Source organism: Protobothrops mucrosquamatus, unplaced genomic scaffold (genome assembly GCF_001527695.2).
Source record: "Protobothrops mucrosquamatus isolate PMUCROS unplaced genomic scaffold, P.Mucros_1.0 scaffold124, whole genome shotgun sequence".
Taxonomy (NCBI): domain Eukaryota; kingdom Metazoa; phylum Chordata; class Lepidosauria; order Squamata; family Viperidae; genus Protobothrops; species Protobothrops mucrosquamatus.
The window spans coordinates 674,525-696,902 of NW_015386491.1; the positions used below are offsets into that span (position 1 = coordinate 674,525).

Below are 22,378 nucleotides of genomic sequence, written 5' to 3' on the forward strand. Positions count from 1 at the left end.
GGCAAACCTTTTGTTTTTCTAAAACATTTCTACTATAGCAGGCCAGTTCATGGCACTTGTATAAGCTGTAGCTCCAGCTGCTGGCTTCATAATTCAGTATGGTGTTCTTATGTTTGTCATTAAGGGTTTAAAAGAAGTCAAGATAAGACCTTTCCCTGGTTACACCTAACATGTACAGATATGTCCTGGCGACATTTCTCTATTGTGTCTCTATAACATTGCTTTTATCTTGTCCCCAGCCCTGATTGAGATAGGTTTAAATTGTCCTTAGCTGTGTTGGTAATGAGGTGTAATTTTCCTCTCCTTCTAGCACCACCCACTCCTTTGAATTGGCAGTGATTTAAAACAGAGGTCAGCAGAATGCAGAAAGAGTATCAGCAATAGGAACAAACATTTTCATTTTCCAAGATGGGCAGATGACATTTTGACTCGGTTGGAGTAAAGCCCAATAGCTTCAAAACTTGCATGAGTAAGAAGCTTTCCTCTTGATTGTAACTCTTGCTACTCCCTCATAGGATTTCAGAGAAGGTTACTGGGGAACACAGAATTTAATAGAGTGAAAGTAATTTTAAAAGGCCATCAACAGAAATTACTTGCAAAGAACAAGAAGACATTTTACTTTATGAAGCTAGCAGTGCTAAGCGCAGCTTGTACAAAAAAATAAAAATAAACCAAAGAAATAAAAGAAACCAGTAGGACAATGATGGGTAGGGGTGAAAAACACACAGCCATATCTCTAATTCCTACTACCAGTCTGAAGGGTGATCTCCACCTAGAGGAAAAGAATATTGCCTGCTGCAAAAAGATTTGGTACTGAAACATTGTTTTCTACTTTTTGCTATAAGTCATAATGGTAAGAAAGAGTTAAAAATGGTGCAATCATTTACTGTTTCCTTCAGAAGCAGATGAGCAAGGAGGGATAGTGATAATTGATTTTCCTTAGCTTGAGATGTTCCAAGTTTTGCTAGAAAGAGCTGAAGAGATTTCTATATCCTCTATAATGGTAAGTAAACAGGTGAAGCACCTTCATATATACTATGAAAAGACACCTGGACATTTTGTATGTATGTATGGGCTCAATTGTGGTCATAAGTCGAGGACTACCTATACATTCTTTGGTGTCAAGAGTGAAACAGTGACATTAACTCAGTTAATTAATACCAAGACATGCAGTGTGAGCACTAGTAAAACCATGATGGGGAGGTAAGCTGTCTCTTACATACAAGAACCAGGCTTTCTACTGTGCTCTATGATCTGCAGAATTATTTTGTGATCAAGAACTTGTGTCTATATTAGCTTAGATTCGGCTTTCTCACTTCCAATCCTCTTACCTTTAGTTTATGTCTTTAGATTGTAAGACTAAGGATAGAGGCTGAGTAATTCATGCAGCTGCTTAAAGAATTAGTAAATATGCCTTAAGTGAGTGAATAAAGAGCAGGCCAAAAGCTCATTAATTAGGCAATTGAAATATTAAACTGGTTTTTCAACAAGGTCAGGAAATAGGAGATGATGATTAAGGTGGTTCTTGAAGATTTGTTTCCTCCCCTTCTGAGAACAGTTTTAAAAAAATTATAATTACAAGAAAACAGTTTTTAGTAATACGCACTCATGATAGTTTTTATTAAAGTTGTACTCTGTTCAAATAATAGGACCTCAATCACATCCTAGTTGGCAAATAGCAAAAGCACTTAGATTTATATACCGCTTCACAGTGCTTTATAGCCCTCTCTAAGCAGTTTACAGAGTCAGCATATGGCCCCCGGTAATCTGGATCCTCATTTTACTGACCTTGGAAGGATGGAAGGCTGAGTCAACCTTGAGACCTGGTGAGATTTGAACTGCCAAACTACTGGCAATCGGCAGTCAGTAGAATTAGCCTGCAATACTGTATTCTAACCACTGCGACACCATCATGCATCGATCCTAATACACATTCTTGCAATCTGTTAGTCTTATTTAATTTTATTTAAACTTGATAAAAAAAACCTCTTCAGCATTTCCTATTTGCATTTAACAATGGCACAAACATGTTCTGACAACCTTCCTCCCCCCCCCAATCAGGTACCTACTATATAACTTTGGTTTCGTCTTATGGATGAGGCAGCCTTAAGTCGCCCTTAGCAGTATCAGCATTAAAGTATGTTTTCCTCCATATTCCATCTTGCTCAAGAGCAGCAAGGAGAGATATGAAATCTGTTTGGCTTTGTCACTCATTGCCTTGGAGAGGATTCTTGAGGCACAAGTGGCACTCCTTCTTCTTTCAGATGAGATTCCTCCAATTCACCACAAATATCCAATCATATTCACATGTCACACTAATGAACAGACACACTGAATAGATCGGTGCCGCTTACTGTTGACTACTTTTATGAGTATTGAATCATTTAATTCTGGATGTATTTCTTGTTTGTACTAGACATTTTAAAGATAAAATTTGAAATAGGCCCAATAATTTATTTTAAAAAATTGATTCTACTACAAACCCCAAAGCTAAAAAATGAGGGCTGCATCCATTTGTAATAGCAACCCCACCACCACCAGCAGCCCACTGACATCCCAAAAAGGATTAGGTGAAGTTTCAGGCCATCAAAAATGGTTCACTCTTGATTCAGTGAACTATTGTTTGATTCTTTGCCCTCACCCAGCACAATGATGTTCCTTTAACAGGAAATAAGAATGTTGGTGCTATAAAGTTCTTTAAAGGTTGAGGATGACTGTTTATTTTTTTTCCATAGTAGCTAGAAGAGAGGAATCAGGCTTTTCAGGAAAGAATGGAGAATCGGTCAATGAATAAGCATAGGTTTCGTGTCAATTTTAAAAATTAGTTGAACATCTTCAGAAGATAGCTAGCAGAAAGATACAGAAGACATCCAAATCCTAATTAAACCCCACATTTATAATTATTAAGAGTTATGAAGAAATAGGTGTAATTTTAAATGAACGTGTGGCAGGCATCATATAAACCATACGTAACGTACTTGAGAGACTTTTTGGAAGCATGTGATGACCGGAATAACTAGAAAAGGTATGTTTAAATTAGTATGAAAAATAATTAACATTTTATTCAGTGCAGTTTTACACCAGTTTCAGCACAAAAGCGTATGCATGGGGCGAGGCTCTTTCCCCTGATTTTGGAATTTGAATGAAGGAAGAAACTTGGATCTAGTAAGTCATAATATAAATAAATATCTAGCATCTTGCTATATTACATTAACCCATATTCTAATCATATTTTTAATAAGCTAGCATTGATTGGATTCACACATGACCCACAAAGTCATATGCCATAGATTATAGATCCAGAGTTGCTGGGATCAGAAAAAAGAAACTACATTATGACTTATTGTGATGTGTGAACGTAGCCATTGTGAAACGTTGCTTCAGTAGAAGTAAGAATGGAGATATGTCGCTTGGCATCTAGTGAGAAAGGAAACAAAATACTATAAGAGGTTTAGAGTAGCTTTATTGATTTATTATTTATTTATAAAATCTATTGGCTGCCCATCTTACCACAGGGTACCCCTTTTTCAGTTAATAGTGTTGAAAGAAAAGTCTTCATTAGGGTCTAGTCCAAGCTGGGAATAAACAAAATGGAGACTGCTTTAGAAAGAAAGTTGTAGTTTATTGAAGAGCAGAGCCAGACAAAAGCAGGGCTCTGGGAAAGCTGACCACATGTAGTAGGGAGTGGTGGGTTTTTATACCTTCTTGAGCTGTTGTTTGGAGTTGTTCCTGTAGCATGAACTTTGACCTGAGTCTGAGTATGGCTTTCTGGATTCTGATGGTGGAATAATCCTATTATGTCCCAAAGATCATATCCTGCTTCCCTGGGGGTGTGGCTGATGACTATGTCCTGTGTTGGATTTTTTGGTGTGAGGGATTGTTGATTCTAGGGATCTTTGTCTTTCTAATCCAAGCTTCCTGGCTCCAATCTTTCTAACAAGATCATCACATCTGCATTTCTGCAGACCTGGTTTCTGTTTGGGACAAAGAGTCTTGGGGGGGGGGTCTGCCTTTAAGATCCTTTGAGGAAATACAATATTCTGCCTTTTAATATTCCCAAAAATATTTCTTTTTCTGGGGGCGGGGCTGACTTTCCACAATAGGACAGTATTATTTTATTGGGCTGGCAGAATAGCAAATTAATTTTTTCTGAAAAATAGAAATATTATTTTGATTTAAATGATAGCAAACATATCCTCTAAAACCTTAACTTATTATGCATTCAGTATTTTAGTATTTCTGTTCGGTAATTGCATTATGTTGAAGACAAGAATAAAATGCTTACTTGTACTTTTAATTTGTTTAATGCTGATTAATTCAAAATGCATCAATATTTTCCATTTAATTAATTAGCAGGAACTCTCATCTATTTTATTACAGCATGTATTAGTAATTAATGACTGAAAGAACCATGAAAATTACGTAACATTATACATTTGAAAGGCTTAGTTTAAAAGACAGCAAATTCCTGCTAGAGAAAATATTGTGTGAAAGTTAAAAAAAAAGTTTGACATAAATCGGGGACATGAAAAATCCTTGATGTTGATACACCAGGGATTAAGGTGTGGAACTAAAATGGGAAAAGAATAGAACAAAGTGCATTATTCTGCACTGTTGCTTTTATTCTACAAACAGTTCAAAGGGGATCAGAGCTGAAAACAATCACTGTACCACTTCTATATCAGCATGTGGCAAATATCCCTTATGTATTTTTCCCCCAAAATAACAACATTGGAGGGGGAGATTTTCAAACAGTGAAAGATTTTTTTAAAACAAGTCTTGATTTGACTTGTTACACATATGCTTCCCGTTTTAATAGCCATTATAAAGAAGTACAGCATTTGGGACCATTAAGTGGCACAAGGTTTGGACTGTGGTAAATCTGGAGCTGAACATGTGGCAGCCTCTTTTTTATTCATTCATGAGTTATTGTTACTGTTTCAGACATTTTGGGATGAGGAGAATACTTAAAATGGGATTCACACATTCTACTCAACTATAATGGTTGTGTTTTAGGTCTCGTGTAATATCTGAGTCACGGAGCTGTGAATATATCATGGTTTAAGATAATAAATCATATTTTTAATCTAATTTGTATTATTTCCTGTGCCTTTTTCTTTTTTCTCTAACTTTTCTTTGTATGTTTCCCTATTTCTTTTACATATGTAAAATATCTTTAAAGATTTTTTACATTCGTAAAAGAAATAGGGGAACATACAAAGAAAAGTTAAGGAAAAAAGAAAAAGGCGCAGGAAACAATAAAAGTAGAAAAAGCAAAAAGCAAAATATATTTAAAGTGATTTTAAAGCCAGATAACTGCAATGATTTACGATCAAAATTCTGGGCACAATTGAGGTTGTAGGTCAAGGATTACTTGTAGACACTGTTCCAGTTATATCTAGGGAGATAAAATCTAAAATCCATGCTTTGAAGAGCTGCTCAGATCCCCCTCATCTCTTCTCCTTCCTTTTCTTTTGGGTTCATTCCCTTTCTTTTCTCTCTCCATGCCTCGCAGAGATCATCCTCCATTCCTTGGCCCACCAAAGAGATCTTGCTCATAGTCACTTCTTATCAATCAGAGACCCTCACGGTGGGGCAGCTATACTTTGCCTTTCTTCTCAGCATCCTCCTCGTTTTACCTTCTTTTGGGCAGTCCTAGTCTCCCAGGCCATCATCCCTGACCAAACTTTGCCTGCCCACTCTCTTTGTCCAGAATCCCAAAGCAATGCCTCTCCCAGAGTGACGACAACTGGGGCAGGGGTGCAGGGGGGTGTCCATAGAGTGGCACCTCTTGATTGACCAAGCTCTATTGTTTTCAGGAAATCTGCTGGGATAGTTGTGAGGCTACCACCCCCAGGCCCTTCCCTCTTCTGGAGCGCTTCCTATGGCCCAGCATTTGAGTCTACATAGTGCTCAGCAACCTGCCTGTGCAGCATCTTCAGTATCTACAAAGTACTTTTATAAGCGTTGGAGACCAATTGTAGTCTAATTACAGGCAATGCTGGATGTTGCTCAGTGGGAACTGCTCAGTGGTGGGATTCAAATATGTGAACAACCGGTTCTCTGTGTGGATGCTGCTTCCGGAAATCCATTTTGGGCCTGGGCAACAAAAAATTAGCTACCGGTTCTGCCGAAGTGGTGCGAACTGGCTGAATCCCACCACTGGAACTGCTACTTAGAGGAATCTTGTGAAAGTTTTGTATAATCAATGCTAGTTGTAAATAAGAACTTCCAACTCAGCTTTCTTCAACTTAGTGCTCTCTGGATACATTGGGGCCTCCTCTCCAGAATGCCTAGCCTGCCTATTACTGGCTGGGAATTCTGGGTGTCGTGTATGAAATTTTCTGGTAGGGGGAAGAGTTCTGTAACCATGCACGGAGATATACCCATTAATGAATGACTTGCCTATTCCTAGACTGTACAATTGAACGAATATATACATCCTACAATGCTACTCGTTTTGTCTCACTCAGAAAACAGTGTTGTAAACTTATTATTCATTTTTGTCCATCTCAAAGAATACCCAATTAAAAGGTCTCCCTGACTTGTTCTCTGTTTTTTTTTTATGAGAAGAAGCCAGTATTTGATTTTCATGCTCCAGTCTTCAGTGGAGTTGCATTTTAATACTGCCTGGCCCAAGTTGCAAAGATGCATAATTTGCTTTGAAGTTTTCTGCTTGGACTGCAAACTCACATTGTGTGGGTATTGTGTTCTGCTTAATGTGGAAATACTGCTTTACCAGCAGCCTGTCTCCCCTATGCTATTGTGACACTCTGTGTGCAAGAATGTAAATTGTTCTCAGCTACATCCATAGAAAATAATTGGAGGACACATTGAAGTATGTATATACATTATGGAATTCTTTGAACTCAGATTATATTTTATCTCTTGTCAACAGCCATGGCAATGTAGAGATTCCATTCAGTGCATGGAATCAATTTGGAATAGCCCAGTGGTGGTGAACCTATGGCACGGGTGCCAGAGGCGGCACTCAGAGCCCTCTCTGTGGGCATGCGCACCGTCGCCCCAGTCCTAGGCCTTCAGCTGTGTTTTATAAAACCTTTTCACTTTAGGCCTCCGCCACCATGTACCAAAAAAAAAAAAGGTTCAATCAGTCAATTTCAACTTCTCGCAGGAAAAAAAAGATCTTGCAAAGTTGGAATTGATTGATTGAACTTTTTAGTCCCACCCAGTCTGCCGTTACCACTGCAGCCACGCCCACCCAATGGACCACACCCACCCGGCACCCGACGATGCATAAGTGGGTTTTGGGTTGCAGTTTGGGCACTCGGTCTCTAAACGGTTCGCCACCACTGGAATAGCCTGTATATTCTTACACTATAATATGCCTTGGATCCAAGCCATATAGTTTTCATTTTTTATCTTTTAAACATATGGGAATCCATTTTTAATGCCTTTTCTCAATACAGTTATGATGGGTCAATTTGCCAACCGGTTTTTCTTTTCACTTCACTTGGTATCTTCTTCACAGTTTTAGTAAAAAGGCTTTAGAGTGATCGAAATGGAGTCAAAAAATATTCTTCAGCTTTTGTAATGCAACCATTTATGTCCCTATTAACCAATTTTTGGCTATCTATAATTATTTTTCCTATTAGGTAAAGTATGTGGGCTGCTAGAGGCTCATTATTTCTTCTCGCTATGTTTACTCTTATAGTTGCACAGGTAATTCTCAACTTAAAACCATCCTCTTAGTGACTGTTCAAAGTTACAATGGCACTGAAAAACAGTTTTTCTCACAACTGTTGCAGCATCCCCATGGTCATGTGATCAAAATTCAGATGCTTGGCAACTGGCATGTATTTGTGACGGTTGCAGTGTCCCGGGGTCATGTGATCCCCTTTTGCAACTTTCTGACAAACAAAGTCAGTGGGGAAGCCAGATTCATTTAACAGTCCTGTGACTAACTTAACAACTGCAGTGATTCACTTAACAACTGTGGCCAGAAAGGTGATAAAATGGTGCAAAATTCGCTTCGCAAATGTCAACAGAAATTTTAGCTCCATTGTGATTGTAAATCGAAGACTATCTGTACAAGTATTATCTTGTGCAACGTTAAAAAGTTTCAGTCTAATTTATGTTTTGCTTCCTCTTTATAGACCCTGTATCTCTGGGACCTGCAATGACAAGTCTGAACATTAGCCATGCAGAGAAAACCAGTGAAATGTCCTCAAAGCAGCCAGTGCCAAAAGTGCAGGTTCAGCGATCCGCTTCCCGAGAAACCATCACCATTCATTTCTCGGCATTTGGGAAGGAGGAGGAGGAGGAGAAGGAAGAAGAAAAGTGTACGGAGTCTCCTTCTGAGACACTAGATGACCAAAGCATTGTAACTGCACTTGAAGCTAAGGAAGACCTATGCTTTGATCATGGTGAGCAGAATTCTTTTGTTCCCACTACCTCGCTTTTTGTGGCTACATCTCCCACAGTTCTGCCAACTGTGAAACCCTTGGAGTCCCAAGGGTTTAGTGTGGTGCCATTGGCTGCATCTCCCTCCTCAGAATTGGGCCAAGCCCCTAGCCCACTTGGTGTGGCATTGCCTTCGGAACTGAGAACCAGCCTTTCATCTTCTCCGTTGTCCTCCCCTTCCAAGTCACATGTCTTGTCTAGCACGCCAACCACTGTTACTAGCTCAAAGCCTTTCATGAGTTTAGTCAAATCCCTTTCCACGGACATTGAACCAAAAGAGCCCTCTCTATCCACGAGACATAGACAGTTGATGAAAACTCTGGTGAAGTCTCTGTCCACAGACACTTCTAAGCAGGAGCCGGAAACGGTGTCGTTCAAACCACCCGACTCTAAATTGAACTTGCACCTCTTCAAACAGTTCACCCAGCCTCAAAGCACAGGTAGCGATTCCAAAACAGCGCCCTCGTCTCCCTTGACATCGCCAGACACTCGCTCCTTTTTTAAAGTACCCGAAATGGAAGCCAAAATTGAGAACACGAAGAGGCGATTTTCAGAGGTGATTTATGAGCCTTTTCAGCTCTTCAGCAAAATAATGAGTGATGAGAGCAGCAGCCACCGGCCCAAAGCTTTATCTTCAAGTGCTTCAGAACTGTCCAATCTCTCCAGCTTGAATGGCCATTTGGAAAGCAATAATAACTATAGTATAAAGGAAGAAGAATGTGATTCGGAAGGAGACTTCTATGGAAGTAATTCCAGTGTAAATAAGAGTACCAAAACCCAAGCCACTGAAGGACACGAAAAAGAAATGGAATCTAGAAGCTCCCTGTTCTTAAGCACAAAGGATTCTAGTTCTAAGACTTCTCTGGTACTTGAACGCTGTTGCCTGTCCGCCCTGGCAAGTAAGGAAGATGAAGAGTTCTGCGAGTTGTATTCTGAGGACTTCTGTTTAATAGAGGATGACAGACAAGACAAACCAGTGGAAAGTTTGCAGAAGGTAGAAGAAGTACAAGAAGAAATTTCTCCTCTAATTAGTAGTGAAGGTGGAATTGAACTACCCGCACCACAAGTTCGGCTTCCGATGAAGACACTGTACTTTCTCACCATGTTGATCTATACTTACCTTATACTTCCTCTCCCTAGTTACTTCAGTGGACTTTTCTTGGGAATTGCTATTGGATTTATTATTGCTACCTGTGTAATTTGGCTTTTTACACCAAGTGCTACAAATAACAGGCGATATTCCAGTTGGAACACCCAGCTTAATAATACAGAAGTTCTGGATATTGAGGAGCCTGAGATATTTAAGGTGAGTCACAGCTTTGCCTTGAAACTTCTGTAGTTGCGCGCATGGTTCAAATATCAACATATTACAAACAGTATTGGAATTCATTTAACTCTGTGTTGAACTTTACTAAGAGGTAGATTGGATGCCGATTTCTTGCTTGAGCTGGTAGACTGTGATGAATTTAATTAATAAGGTTTTCCCTCAGAGTAATTTGTACATTTATCATGCTATGGTTTGTTAGCTGGAAGATTAATGAGGTCAAATGATGGCTTTACTGTGGTGTGTATATTGTAAGACAGATTTCAATGTGTTAATCAAACCTCAACTTTATTATTTATTTATTCGACTCAATTTGTATACCATCCAGCTCCCAACAATTCTGGGCAGCTCACAAGAAAATATGAAAATCATTAAACAATAAAAACAAGACCACAATTAAAAAAGAAGCAAAAATGACAAAATGAGCAGAAACAAAGACATCCATTCCACAAAAGGGGACCCCCCCCTTTTTTTAGCCAAAGGCCTCAGCAAAGAGTCAGGTCTTCAAGGCCACCCAAAATGCCCATCTAGATGTTGGGAGGACCTCATTCTAAAAGCCAGGCGCTATCAAAGAAGAGGCCCTCTTCCAGAGTCCTGACAGATGACATAGTTTAACTGAGGAAAATGAAGTTTGCCAATCCTACAAAGCACCTTGTCGGGGATAGGCAGTGCCTCAAGTAACCAGGCTCTATGCCCGTGGTGGCGAACATACGGCACGCGTGCCACAGGTGGCACGCAGAGCCCTCTCTGTGGGCACGCGTGGCGTCGCCCCAGTCCTAGGCCTTCAGCTGGGTTTTATAAAACCTTTTCGCTTTAGGCTTCGCCGTGTCCCCCCCAAAAAAAGGTTCAGTCAATCAATTTGAACTTCTCGCGGGAAAACAAAAAGATCTCGCAAAGTTGGAATTGATTGATTGAACTTTTTAGTCCCACCCACTCTGCTGTTACCACTGCAGCCACGCCCACCCAATGGGCCACACCCACCCAGCACCTGACGATCTATAACTGGGTTTTGGGTTGCAGTTTGGGCACTCAGTCTCTAAAAGGTTCACCATCACTGCTCTATGCCATGTAGGCCTTATACATAACAACCAGTACCTTGAATTGCACTAGAAAGCAAATGGGCAATTATTGCATTTTGTGGAACAGAAGTGTTACATGGGCAAACTAGAGTGCCTTGCAATAGTCAAGCAGCGAGGTGATCAGAGTGAGTGACTGACGGAAGGGCCACCTGATCCAGGGGTATTTTTATTGTTGTATCTGTTTTATAAGGCTGTCAGCCGCCCTGAGTCCGTAAGGAGAAGGGCGGGATAAAAATTAAATAAATAAAATAAATAAAGAGGTGTAACTCGTGCACTAGATATATTCAAGCAAAGGCCTTCCTACCCACAGCTGCTCTCTGCTCATCAAGCAGGAGCTGCGAGTCCAGGAAGACTTCCTGATTGTGTATCACTCTTGAATGTGGAAGTGCTACCCCATGCACGCTTAAAGATGGTACATTCTCAGACCTTGGTGGTCCAAACCCTGACAGCATAAGGTGGTCCTTGAGGTACGAACCTTATGGACCCTGCTCACTAGGGTTGTAAGTCAAAACTGTCATAAAATGAATAGGACTCATTGTTACAACCATGTTCATTAAGCAAATCAACCGTGCCATTAGCTGAATGAAGATCAGGCTTGCTGATTGCTTCAGTTCATTAAATGACCTCTGCCATCATTAAAGGAATCAAGAGGCTAGAGATTTTGCAGGGCTTCCCCTCTCCAGGGGAAGCCCTGCAAAACAGCCATCAGCTGTTCTGGCAAGGCGAGGGGACCCTCCAAACCGCAGTGCCTCCACACAGGTTCCTGGACTTAAATTTGGGGGGGGGGATTTGCAAGGCTCCCCAGTGTGGCGCTTCTGGAGGGAACCACTACTACCCACCGACCAGCTGTTCTACAAGCAGTCTATAGTTGTACACACTAATCCTCAAAGCTAACACAAACAAACACAGTAAAGTAGAATGCAAAGGAACATTCTGGTGAGAGAGAAGTTCCTTGAGGATGGGCTCCAACACAGAGTCTGAAAAAGGTCAGATGACTAAACTTCTGGTCCCGGTAAATGACCCAGATTGGATCCAGCAAAGGAACTTTTTGCAAGCAATCTCAATGCATCAGAATGCAAAGGAACTTTACAGTATTGAACCTGCTTTCTGCAGATGCTGGCTAGTATTTCTCCAAGCAATTCCAAAGCAAACCCAAATACAGTAATAAAAAAGTTTTCAGCTTTAGTAAAGTACTTACAAGCAAGCACAGTAGTTTGTAAAGTATTTACAAACAAGCTCAGTACTATAATGAAAAAGAAAATTTTAAAGCATTTACAGTCTTCCAGTCCTCAGGGCAACAGCAACGAAATAAGCAACAAGAGCAGCCACAAGAGATTTACTCCTCTGCTCTTCCACACGGCAGCAATGAGGAGAAAAATAAAAGGATGCCAGCTGCAAAGTCCCTGATGGGAGAAAAAAAAAATGCACACGACCACATGGACCTTGGAAACTGCCTGTCGTAACCACAGGTGACTTCTGGGTCCCAAAGGGCAGTGACAGGATTAAATATGGCTGCTGCTTCAGAAGTGACTGAATCCAGGTCACATGACTGCAGAGGCCTCTTGTTTGTTGCAATTTTGAACCCCTATTTAAGGTGCATTCCTAGCTTCAAATAGTCATAAAAGGCCTGTCATACCTCGAGGACTACCTGCAGTGATGAGATCGAATCCCAAAACAGTAGATGACCTCACCCAGAAATCCCATATACTGTAGATATTGAACAAGGAGGGAGAGCGCGTAAAATCCTCTGTCACCCTAATATCTACATCAGTGGTTCTCAACCTTTTTAATGCCGCGACCCCAACCGGTCGTAAGTCGAGGACTAAACCGGTCGTAAGTCAAGGACTACCCAACCGGTCGTAAGTCGAGGACTTTCCCTGCCCGGGAGCGCCGCGCATGCGTGGTTCCGCCCCCTGTGCCGGCCGAGGCGTAGCTGGCAAGCGGCAGAGATGGAGCAGGCCGACCACCAGCTGGCCCAGCCCAAGGGAGGTAAGGCACCTGCCGGAAAAGGGGGAAAAAATGGCGGACAAAAAAAATGGCGGACATCCTTGCTTGGCGACCCCCATGAAATGGTCGATCGACCCCAAATGGGGTCCCGACCCACAGGTTGAGAACCACTGATCTACATGGTCATTAGGAGAAAACAGCAACTTGATGGCACATAATGGCCCCACAGAGGAAGGGCCTAGGAAAAGATATCTCCTCATTCAACCAACACTGACTGAAATCAGCCCCAGAGAAAAGAAGCAGCCCATTATAAGAGAGTGTTCCCCACTTCCAGTCCCCAGAGGATACTGTAGTTGTGAAATATTAAAATCCAGTGAAAGATCAAGGAGCACAAGGATGGATTTACCACCTTCATCTGACATAGCGAGATGCCTAAAAAAACAACAGAAGAGATGCGTAGAGCACACTGGTGTAAGAGGAATAATGAATTTAACTGAACATGGATAAGAGATCATTCTAGCATTTACTGTGGCAGTAAGACCAGTAAAACAAGCTTTCTTCTCCATTCTTATTGCATTTATGAATAACTGAACAGCATTAAAGAGACTTAGTCCCTGTCAGAAAAATTAAGCCAGAAGATTGTCTGCTGGGCCACTGAATATTATCAAGATAGAGTGAATGAATGTGGTTGAGACAAAGCTCAAAGGATTTACAAGCTGACTGGAGGGTAGTACTCCCCCAGGCAGAGCTGACCCATAACCTGGGGTGGGAGGTGTCTGCTTTAACTTATAGCTTCTGCTTGAACAGCAGGCACAGGCCTTTGCACAGTTATATTTTGTATGTCAGTTGTGGTATTTCCTGAATCAAGAGGTTTTATTCTCTTTTATGCCCTTGCCACCTTATGGCTGTGATCTACATGGAACTCTCTTGAAGACTATTCAGAAACATCAGTTGGTGCAGCGCAGAGTGGCCAATCCCATTAAGCATATACTGAGGTTTACCCTGTAACATTGCTACTATGGGAGCTGCAGTTAGCTTCTAAATGCAATTCAATGGGCCAATTATGACCTTTAAAGCCCTGTATGGCTCAGGGCTTCAACAGACTTCCTTCCTTGAGTTGAATATGCCAACCCAGTAAAAACTGGGAAAGAGAGCTTCTTAAGAGCCCATTATTGAAGGAATGTCATCTCCAGGGATTCTCGGGTTGAGCCTGCTTGATGATGCCTCTCCAGTTCTTACTACATTGCAGGAGAGCCATAAAAACATGGATCTTAAAGAAGGCAATTGAATACATACAGTATATTATCATGCTATCTTCTCATGGTTAATACATCAACGGGCTGGTTATATTTGTATTGATTGATTTGTTTTTCATCTTATTAAAGATTAGTGTCTTATTAAACACTTAGCATAAATTACATGGATTCTCTTGAAATGGACTGGCTTATACACTGAAGTAATGGATGGATGGATGGATGGGTGGGTGGGTGGGTAGGTAGGTAGGTAGGTAGGTAGGTAGGTAGGTAGGTAGGTAGGTAGGTAGATAGATAGATAGATAGATAGATAGATAGATAGATAGATAGATAGATAGATAGATAGATAGATAGATAGATAGATAGATAGATAGATAGATAGATAGATAGATAGATCGATCGATCTAGGCCAGGGGTAGGCAACCTTGGCTCTTTTATGACTCGTGGACTTCAACTCCCAGAATTCCTGAGCCAGCATGGCTCAGCTTGGAAACCTCTCCCTTTCCCCTCAGCATGGCTGGCTCAGGAATTCTGGGAGTTGAAGTCCACGAGTCATAAAAGAGCCAAGGTTGCCTACCCCTGATCTAGGCTTTTCCCATGTTTATTTAAGTGTAAAGATTCATAATCAGTCATTCTCTGTGCATAACCTTTGCTTTACTACAATTTTCTTAGTATTCAAATGCTTTTCCAGATGAAAATGAATGCTTATGATGTCTCCTTATGCAAAATATTTTTATATAAATCGTTAAACATAGATTTATCCCATCTTTTTTGGGACTTCACACTTACTATGTTTTTCTTCAATATTCCACAAAAAATAGTGCAGCTTTTTGTTATCTTGTCCTTCACCCTGTTCATTCTGAAACCTCAGATGAAATAGAATTACATATCAATACTTTTCACATTCAAATTATAGGTGGTACCTAGCTCAATAGTAGTAACTGTGAGAGGGATCTTGGAGTCCTAGTGGACAGTCACTTAAATATGAGCCAGCAGTGGGCTGCAGCTGCCAAAAAAGCCAACACAGTGCTAGGCTGAATTAATGGGTATAGAATCAAGATCACGTGAAGTGTTAATACCACTTTACAATGCCTTGGTAAGACCACACTTGGAATACTGCATCCAGTTTTGGTCGCCATGATGTAAAAAAGACGTTGAGACTCTAGAAAGAGTGCAGAAAAGAGCAACAAAGATAATTAGGGGACTAGAGGCTAAAACATGTAAAGAACGGTTGCTGGAATTGGGTATGTCTAGTTTTATGAAAAGAAGGACGAGGGGAGACATGATAGCAGTGTTCCAATATCTAAGGAGTTGTCACAAAGAAAAGGGGGTCAACCTATTCTCTAAACCACCTGAAGGCAGGACAAGAAGCAACGGATGGAAACTAACCAAAGAGAGAAGCAACCTAGAACTAAGGAGAAATTTCCTGACAGAACAATTAATCAGTGGAACAACTTGCCTCCAGAGGTTATGAATGCTCTAACACTGGAAGTTTTAAAGAAGAGATTGGACAACCATTTGTCTGAAATGGTATAGGGTTTCCAGCCTGATCCAGGTGTTGGACTAGAAGACCTCCAAGGACCCTTCCAACTCTGTTATTCTGTTCTGTTATTAAATATTTGGATGTTCCAAGTTGCAGCTAAATGGAATATAAGCAATCTTTAGAGATTATTTTGGGAACAATACTGCTTTTCACAGCATTTAAGCTTGATCCTTTTATTCATATTATATTTTTTTCAAAAAAAAAGGCTTATATTCCTAACTTGTGACTACATTGTGGTAACAACATGGCAAAATATTTGTATATTGGCAATAGACAAGCTGTCTTATCTATGTTGGGAAATTCTTTGGGATGGTTAATTGAAGTGAACTAGGTCTAGAAGAGATAGTGACTACTGATTAAAATCTAAGGAATTTATAAATTCCTGTAAAGAATGGGCAAATTATAGCCCTCCAGATGTTGCTGAACTCCAATTCCCAGCAGCTGCAGTCAACAAGTTAGAAGTTCTGGAAAATCTAATACAAGAAACATCTGGAAAGCCACACATTACTCTTCATTTACTATAATTATAATTTACATAGTGTGGTATAATATTTGAAAAATGTTTTAATAACTACTTATATGCTTCTTAAATGCTGAAGGCTTGTGCAAGTAAAGGCATGAATTTAATTTGTGTACTGAGAATTAATGCTACTATTCCTTATAAAAAGGCTTAAAATCTTTTCTCCCCCTCAGAAGACTGTTCCAGTGGTGCACATGATTTGATTTTTAAGAGGTTTATGCAATCTGTATAAGTGCATTGTTCAGTTTTCTATGTTTTTCTGATAAGCCTGGTGTGCAGATTTGCTGGGGCAGCAAAATAGAAAGTTCTGCCTACAAGAGTGTTCGCCTTAACAGTATCCCAGGATACTATTTCAGCGTCTAAAATGATGGTGTTTCTTTTTGATAGATGTGAATTGCTATTAAACTTTATGAAAGAAATCATGCTTTATGTAAAATCATGTTTTGACTTTGTGTTTTTTTTTCTCTGTACGTATCTTAACCACTTACACTAAGAACCTATGCTCTATCGTTAAGAACAAGGTATTCCCCTCAGGGTCTACATCTGCTATGTATCATATCCTGTTGCTCTCTTAACTTTGCTGTTGTCCTTTGTGGGTGGAGAGTATACTAATCCTTTCATCTCTGTGGAAGTACCATGAAGTTATTAGTCTGGTCAGCTTCTGCATATAGATGTACTGCTGGTAGACCTCCATTCCCATGTTTATGTGATCTCGCATACATGCAGCCAAGAGCTGATACAAAAGATTTATTTATTTATTTATTTATTTANTAATAATAATAATAATAATAATAATAATAATAATAATAATAAAGTTGGAAGGGACCTTGGAGGTCATCTAGTCCAACCCCCTGCTCAGGCAGGAAACCCTATACCATTTCAGACAAATGGCTGTCCAGTCTCTTCTTAAAAACTTCCAGTGTTGGAGCATTCACTACTTCTGGAGGCAGGTTGTTCCACTGGTTAATTTTTCTAACTGTCAGGAAGTTTCTCCTTAGTTCTAGGTTGCTTCTCTCCTTGATTAGTTTCCATCCGTTGCTTCTTGTCACTCCAGTCAACTCAGGTCAGCTCATAACATAAAAACAAAAAGAATTTAGACAAGAATACAACAGTAACAAGATGGCAAATAACACAAACATGTCAAACACACCCCAAGGAGTTCCAACCACCAAGTGCTTGAGAGAAGAGCCAGGTCTTTAAGATCCTTTGGGACACTATCAAGGATCTCAGGGGGAGCCTCATTCTGAAAGACAGGCACCGTGACTTATCTGAAGTGTTATGGGAGCATATCTGATTAATATACAATTGGCCTACTAGTTAGGGAATTGACATTCCTGGCTCTTTTTGTGGAATAATTCAAAATGCAGGTCAAGATTTACTGTCCCATGGAGAATTAGTAGCTCTGCAAATACCCTACAAACGTAGGAGAAGAATTAGGTGAAAATTAAAAGTTCTGTAAACAGGTTAATTTGATAGACATAAGCGAAGAAATAGGACAAAGCCACAATAATTTACCCTCCAGCACCCACTCTGAGGTTATTTTATGAATTCTAAATATTTTAGTAAGGGCTGAAAGAAAAAAAATATTTGCCAAATATAACATGAAGGATTCTAGGAAAATATTTTGGTTTGATAGCTGCACAGATGGTTGTTGTATGGTTGTTGATGAGAAAAGAGAGAATAGGGATGAGAACAGAGAAGGAAAAAGAAATAAAACAGTAGAATAGTAGAATATTAGAGAAAGAAAGCACAATAATCTTTTTGTTATATCAGTGAATATTATTGTGCTTTTTTATATCAAATCTTGTGTGAAGCCCACACCCTCAAATTACAGTGTTCAGAATACTGTTAAACTTTCCTTGATTGGATTTGCATAATATTTCTAGGTTGGTTGTTTCCTGGAACAGGTTTATTAGGATTACATGTGTCATTTGAGATGACATATATTCATGTATGCTTGGAGAATAATCTTTCCCTATGGATGGTATATTTACTTGGGTTGTGTGGCACTTTGCATACCCTAGCAAAAAATGGGTTCAGAATATGCAGGATATGAATGTAATAACTTTCTGAAATTCTTTAAGCTGAATATATCTTTTACCTGGGATTATGCAGCTTGAAGGAATGGCTGGTTTAAAGTTGCCAAGGTTGAGAAACTGTGGACCACTTTTTCCCCTTTGCATTCCAAGCATTGCCTAGTTTTCACATTACTGCTGTGGGCTGGCAATTTTGGGAGCTGTAGGCTAACACACAGATAGTCCTTGACTTACAACAGTTCGTTTAGTGACCGTTCAAAGTTACAACTTTTCACACTTAGACTGTTGAAGCATTCCTGTGGTCACGTGATCAAAATTCAGATGCTTGGCAACTGACTCCTATTTATGATGGTTGCAGTGTCCAGGGTCATTTTGATCCCTTTTTGCGACCCTCTGACAAGCAAAGTCAATGGGGAAGCCAGCTTCACTTAACAACCATGTTACTAATTTAACAATTGCAGTGATTCATTTAACAAATGTGGCAAAAAAGTCGTAAAATGGGGCAAAACTCACTTAACAAATTCCTGACTTAGCAACATAATTTTTGGGCTCAATTGTGGTCATAAATTGAGGACTACCTGTACATGGAAAATACCAGTTTAGATGAATATAGTAAATGAAAACTCAACTTTAGATCTTTGCTCCTCTTGCCCTTTTACTGTACTTATTACCGCTACCTTCTTTAACATACTCATTAAGGTAAAAGTTGCTCAACATCACTGATTATTTACTACTATAACTGTTCCTAATCTATTAGGTCAGGGGTGTCAAACTGCCGGCCCACGGGCCGGTTGCATCATGAGGCTGCGCCCACCCCAGCTCCAGCTATGCAAAAAAAGTTGCGATAACATCGCCACACGTCACATGATGTGATGGGTTTGACACCCATGCATTAGATTAACTGTGTTCAGTAGAACTGTTCACGCAAAGTAGCTCTTGATAATTGAAAAGAGCTGTAGCAGTCCTGATCCATATCTGTGTAAATAAATTGTTTGGCACATTGCCATTTATAAAGAGCACTAAACTGCTTCTGAAATTCAAAGTACAGGAGTACTGATAAGTGCAACTGTTGAAGGGGAAGTTTTCAGTTCAAACACTTAAGTGTGGCACTAAAGGAAAAAAATAAACTGATTCCTTGTTCCTTGTAAGGATGTCTCAATGGTTTGTAGCCTTGAAAGAGACTTTAGCCAGGAAGCAATGGAGCCAGAGTGTGGACAAACCTGATTTCCATTGTTCAGTCTGTGATTGATCAGTTGTCCAGGGGAGCCAGTGACAAATCTGTTAGGGCTAAGTGCTCTCAAATGGACACCCTTGGTAGCTTCTCAAGCACACCTGGAGGCAGATGGGAAAATGCTACCGTTCAGCTTTAATTGTGCAATATAGTCTTATCTGTTGAATATGAGGCCCTAAACATCTAAAGGAAATAGCCATTTTGAAGACTGTTAAAAGGAAAAAAAAGGATGATCCCCTATTGCAGGGCTGTCAAACTGCCGGTCCGCAGGCCGGTTGCATCATACAGAGGCCGCGCCCACCCCAGCTCCGGCAATGCCAAAAAAGTCGCGATACATCACGTGACGCGGCGAGTTTGACACCTGTGCCCTATTGCATGTTGGCTATTTCCTCATCATATAATTATAGGAATATGTTTCCAGGTGTAATTCACTGTAGTTGTGAATGTCTTTAAGGCTCTAAATAGATTAGCTTTATCTTGACTGAACCAGAGGAGAGGGAAGTTTTCCCAGCCATGGCTTTAAAACATTTTGGTAATATCTACCACTCATCTTTCAGGAAACATTTGCAAAGAAATGAAGAAGTTAATATGTGCACCTAAGGGGGAAAAGATGTAAAAAAAAAGCGCACAAAAATATGAAAGTATAAACATTTGCTCCCAAATCTGTCAGTAGGGTTGGTGCTTATCTTTGCGTGGCACCAGAAGCACAGAAAACAAGGCAGACTTTACTTTGTTGAGTCAGATTGGTTTGGTTTTGCTCTTCAAATGTTATTTATTTTGGAGGTTTGTAATATTATTGTATATAACTATAGGGATTCCTCAATTTTACAGAAAGCACCCATTCCAAGGCTGTTTTAATGCCGAACAGTCACTAAATAACTGATCATAAGTCAAGGGCTACCTGTAAATAGTTATTTCTGAAAATTCTTATTTTAGAATCAGAATTGCGAAGTATTCTGGAGGCCTATAAAATGGAATAATATGCCATAGCAGCTCTTGGAAAACAGCTACCAAATTAGCATCAGATAAGCCAGTGCCTCTATGCTGCTGACAAATAAGTTCTAATATTTCACTGCTTTCCTATTGCATTAAAGGGCAGGTTTGTGCCATCGTGGTGACAGCCACTTGAATTTTAAAGCTATCCTCATGTCTTTCTTTTATCTTTTGCTAAATATGCCCTGTTTTTTCTAATGTTCCTGAAAAACCCAGATGATATTTAGCTCAGAGAAGGAGAAAGATTATACTTTCATTTAAAGTGGACTAAGGTAGGGGTCCCCAGCCCCAGGTCTGTGGACCGGTACCGGGCTGCAGCATGCCAACAAACAAGCAAGGCCCCATCCACGCGATACAGGCAGCACACAAAACCACCCCTCCTCCGGTCCACAGAAAAACCTCTCTCCACGTAACCGGCCCCTGGTGCCCCAAAGGTTGGGGATCTCTGGACTAAGGTACAGGTAGTCCTTGACGTACGACCACAATTGAGCCCAAACTTTCTGTTGCTAAGTGAAACATTTTTAAAGTGAATTTTACGTTTTTTTTTTGCTGCAGTTGTTAAGGGAATCACTGCAGTTGGTAAGTTAGTAACAAAGTTGCTAAGTGAATCTGGCTTCCCCCATTGATTTTGCTTGTCAGGAGGTTGCAAAAGGGGATCACGTGACCCTGGGACACTGCAATTGGCATAAATACGAGTCAGTTGCCAGGCATCTGAATTTTGATCACGTGACTATGGAGATACTGCAGTGGTCTTAAGTGTGAAAAATAGTCATTAGTTACTTTTTTTTAGTGCTGTTGTAACTTTCAATGGTCACTAAATGAATTTCACTGTTGTAAGTCGAGGATTACCTGTATTTTGCGGCAGTTAGACCAGCAGGACTTAATGTTATTTTATCCAGAAAAACTGAACCAAGAGGATAATAAATCAAATAGTGGATCATGTGGTTTTTCTGTAATCTAATTTAATGTAAAGACAGCAATATGAAAAACAGGCAATGAGAGGCATGTCTAAAAGGTGTGCCTTTATGTAGAAGACTGACTAGTCTTATATCCTACAGTGAAATGACATACTTTTATGGACTTTTTTTTCTTGCTGTCAGAAAATACATACTATGCTTTTGTAATTGATTGATAACGAGTTACGTGACATAATACAGAGGCACAGAATTGCTTCATACATGCAGGCTCTGTTTTACATAAGTATAGAAAGGCAACAGGTTGTGCTAATTTAATGACAGTAGTTGTCCATTCCTTATTTGCACAATATTTTTGTTTTCAAACAGACCTTTTATGTATACTTCGGTCTGATCAACAAGCCCTGTTGAGCTTTGGATCGTACTGTGCAACCTAAGATAGAGAAGGGCCAGCCACAGCTTACCTCCCACCCCCTAGCACCCTCATATTGCACTGTCGAATTTCAGTAACAAACTGGACTAATTTCAGCAATACAGTTTCAGATCATTTTTTAGGGTTTGGTGTGGCCTTAAGAGTAAGAGTAGTTTGCCTTTGTAAGAACCCCACCCTTATTCCCACTCTTAGTTATCATAGTCCAAAGCCAAAGAATTTAGCTGCAGCTCTTTGGATGGTATCATGGGATTAGTGGATGACCTCGTATACAGTAATCATTCAGAAGATTAGGAGGCTGAATTGTGAACATTCAGCTTCTCTAGCAATGCCTACCTCTAACATGAATGAAAATGGACATATTAGAATTTCATGCCAGAGGCGTCTGGGTAGCATGTTGAGGACAAGACATGACGTATATACATAGGAGATTAAAACAATATGTGCAAGAAATACAGTTCTTGATTGTTGGGACTGCCAGATATTCTTTGTATTACGGCATCTTCCTTCCCAGTACAGCGATTGAGCTATACTTTGACTGATTCATGGCTTGCTGGCTAGGAAGAAACAAGCAAGCATTCCAGGTAGACCATTTTATGCCATCCTTACCTCTGTGACCCATTCCAGTTTTGATATTTAAAAATCTATCTCCTTCCAGTGTTATAGAAGAAGTGCATTCAACCT

The 22,378-nt window shown here is 40.1% G+C and overlaps 1 protein-coding gene across 1 annotated transcript in view; it reads left to right on the forward strand.

Annotated features, from left to right (window-relative positions):
• The window catches only part of TEX2 (testis expressed 2), a 72,495-nt gene that overhangs the window by 10,436 nt on the left and 39,681 nt on the right, over positions 1 to 22,378 (forward strand). Inside the window, exon 2 of the mRNA XM_015812960.1 lies at positions 8,118 to 9,730. Coding sequence (XP_015668446.1) covers positions 8,141 to 9,730 — 1,590 coding nt within the window. The 5' untranslated portion in view covers positions 8,118 to 8,140. The remainder of the gene's footprint in view (positions 1 to 8,117; positions 9,731 to 22,378) is intronic.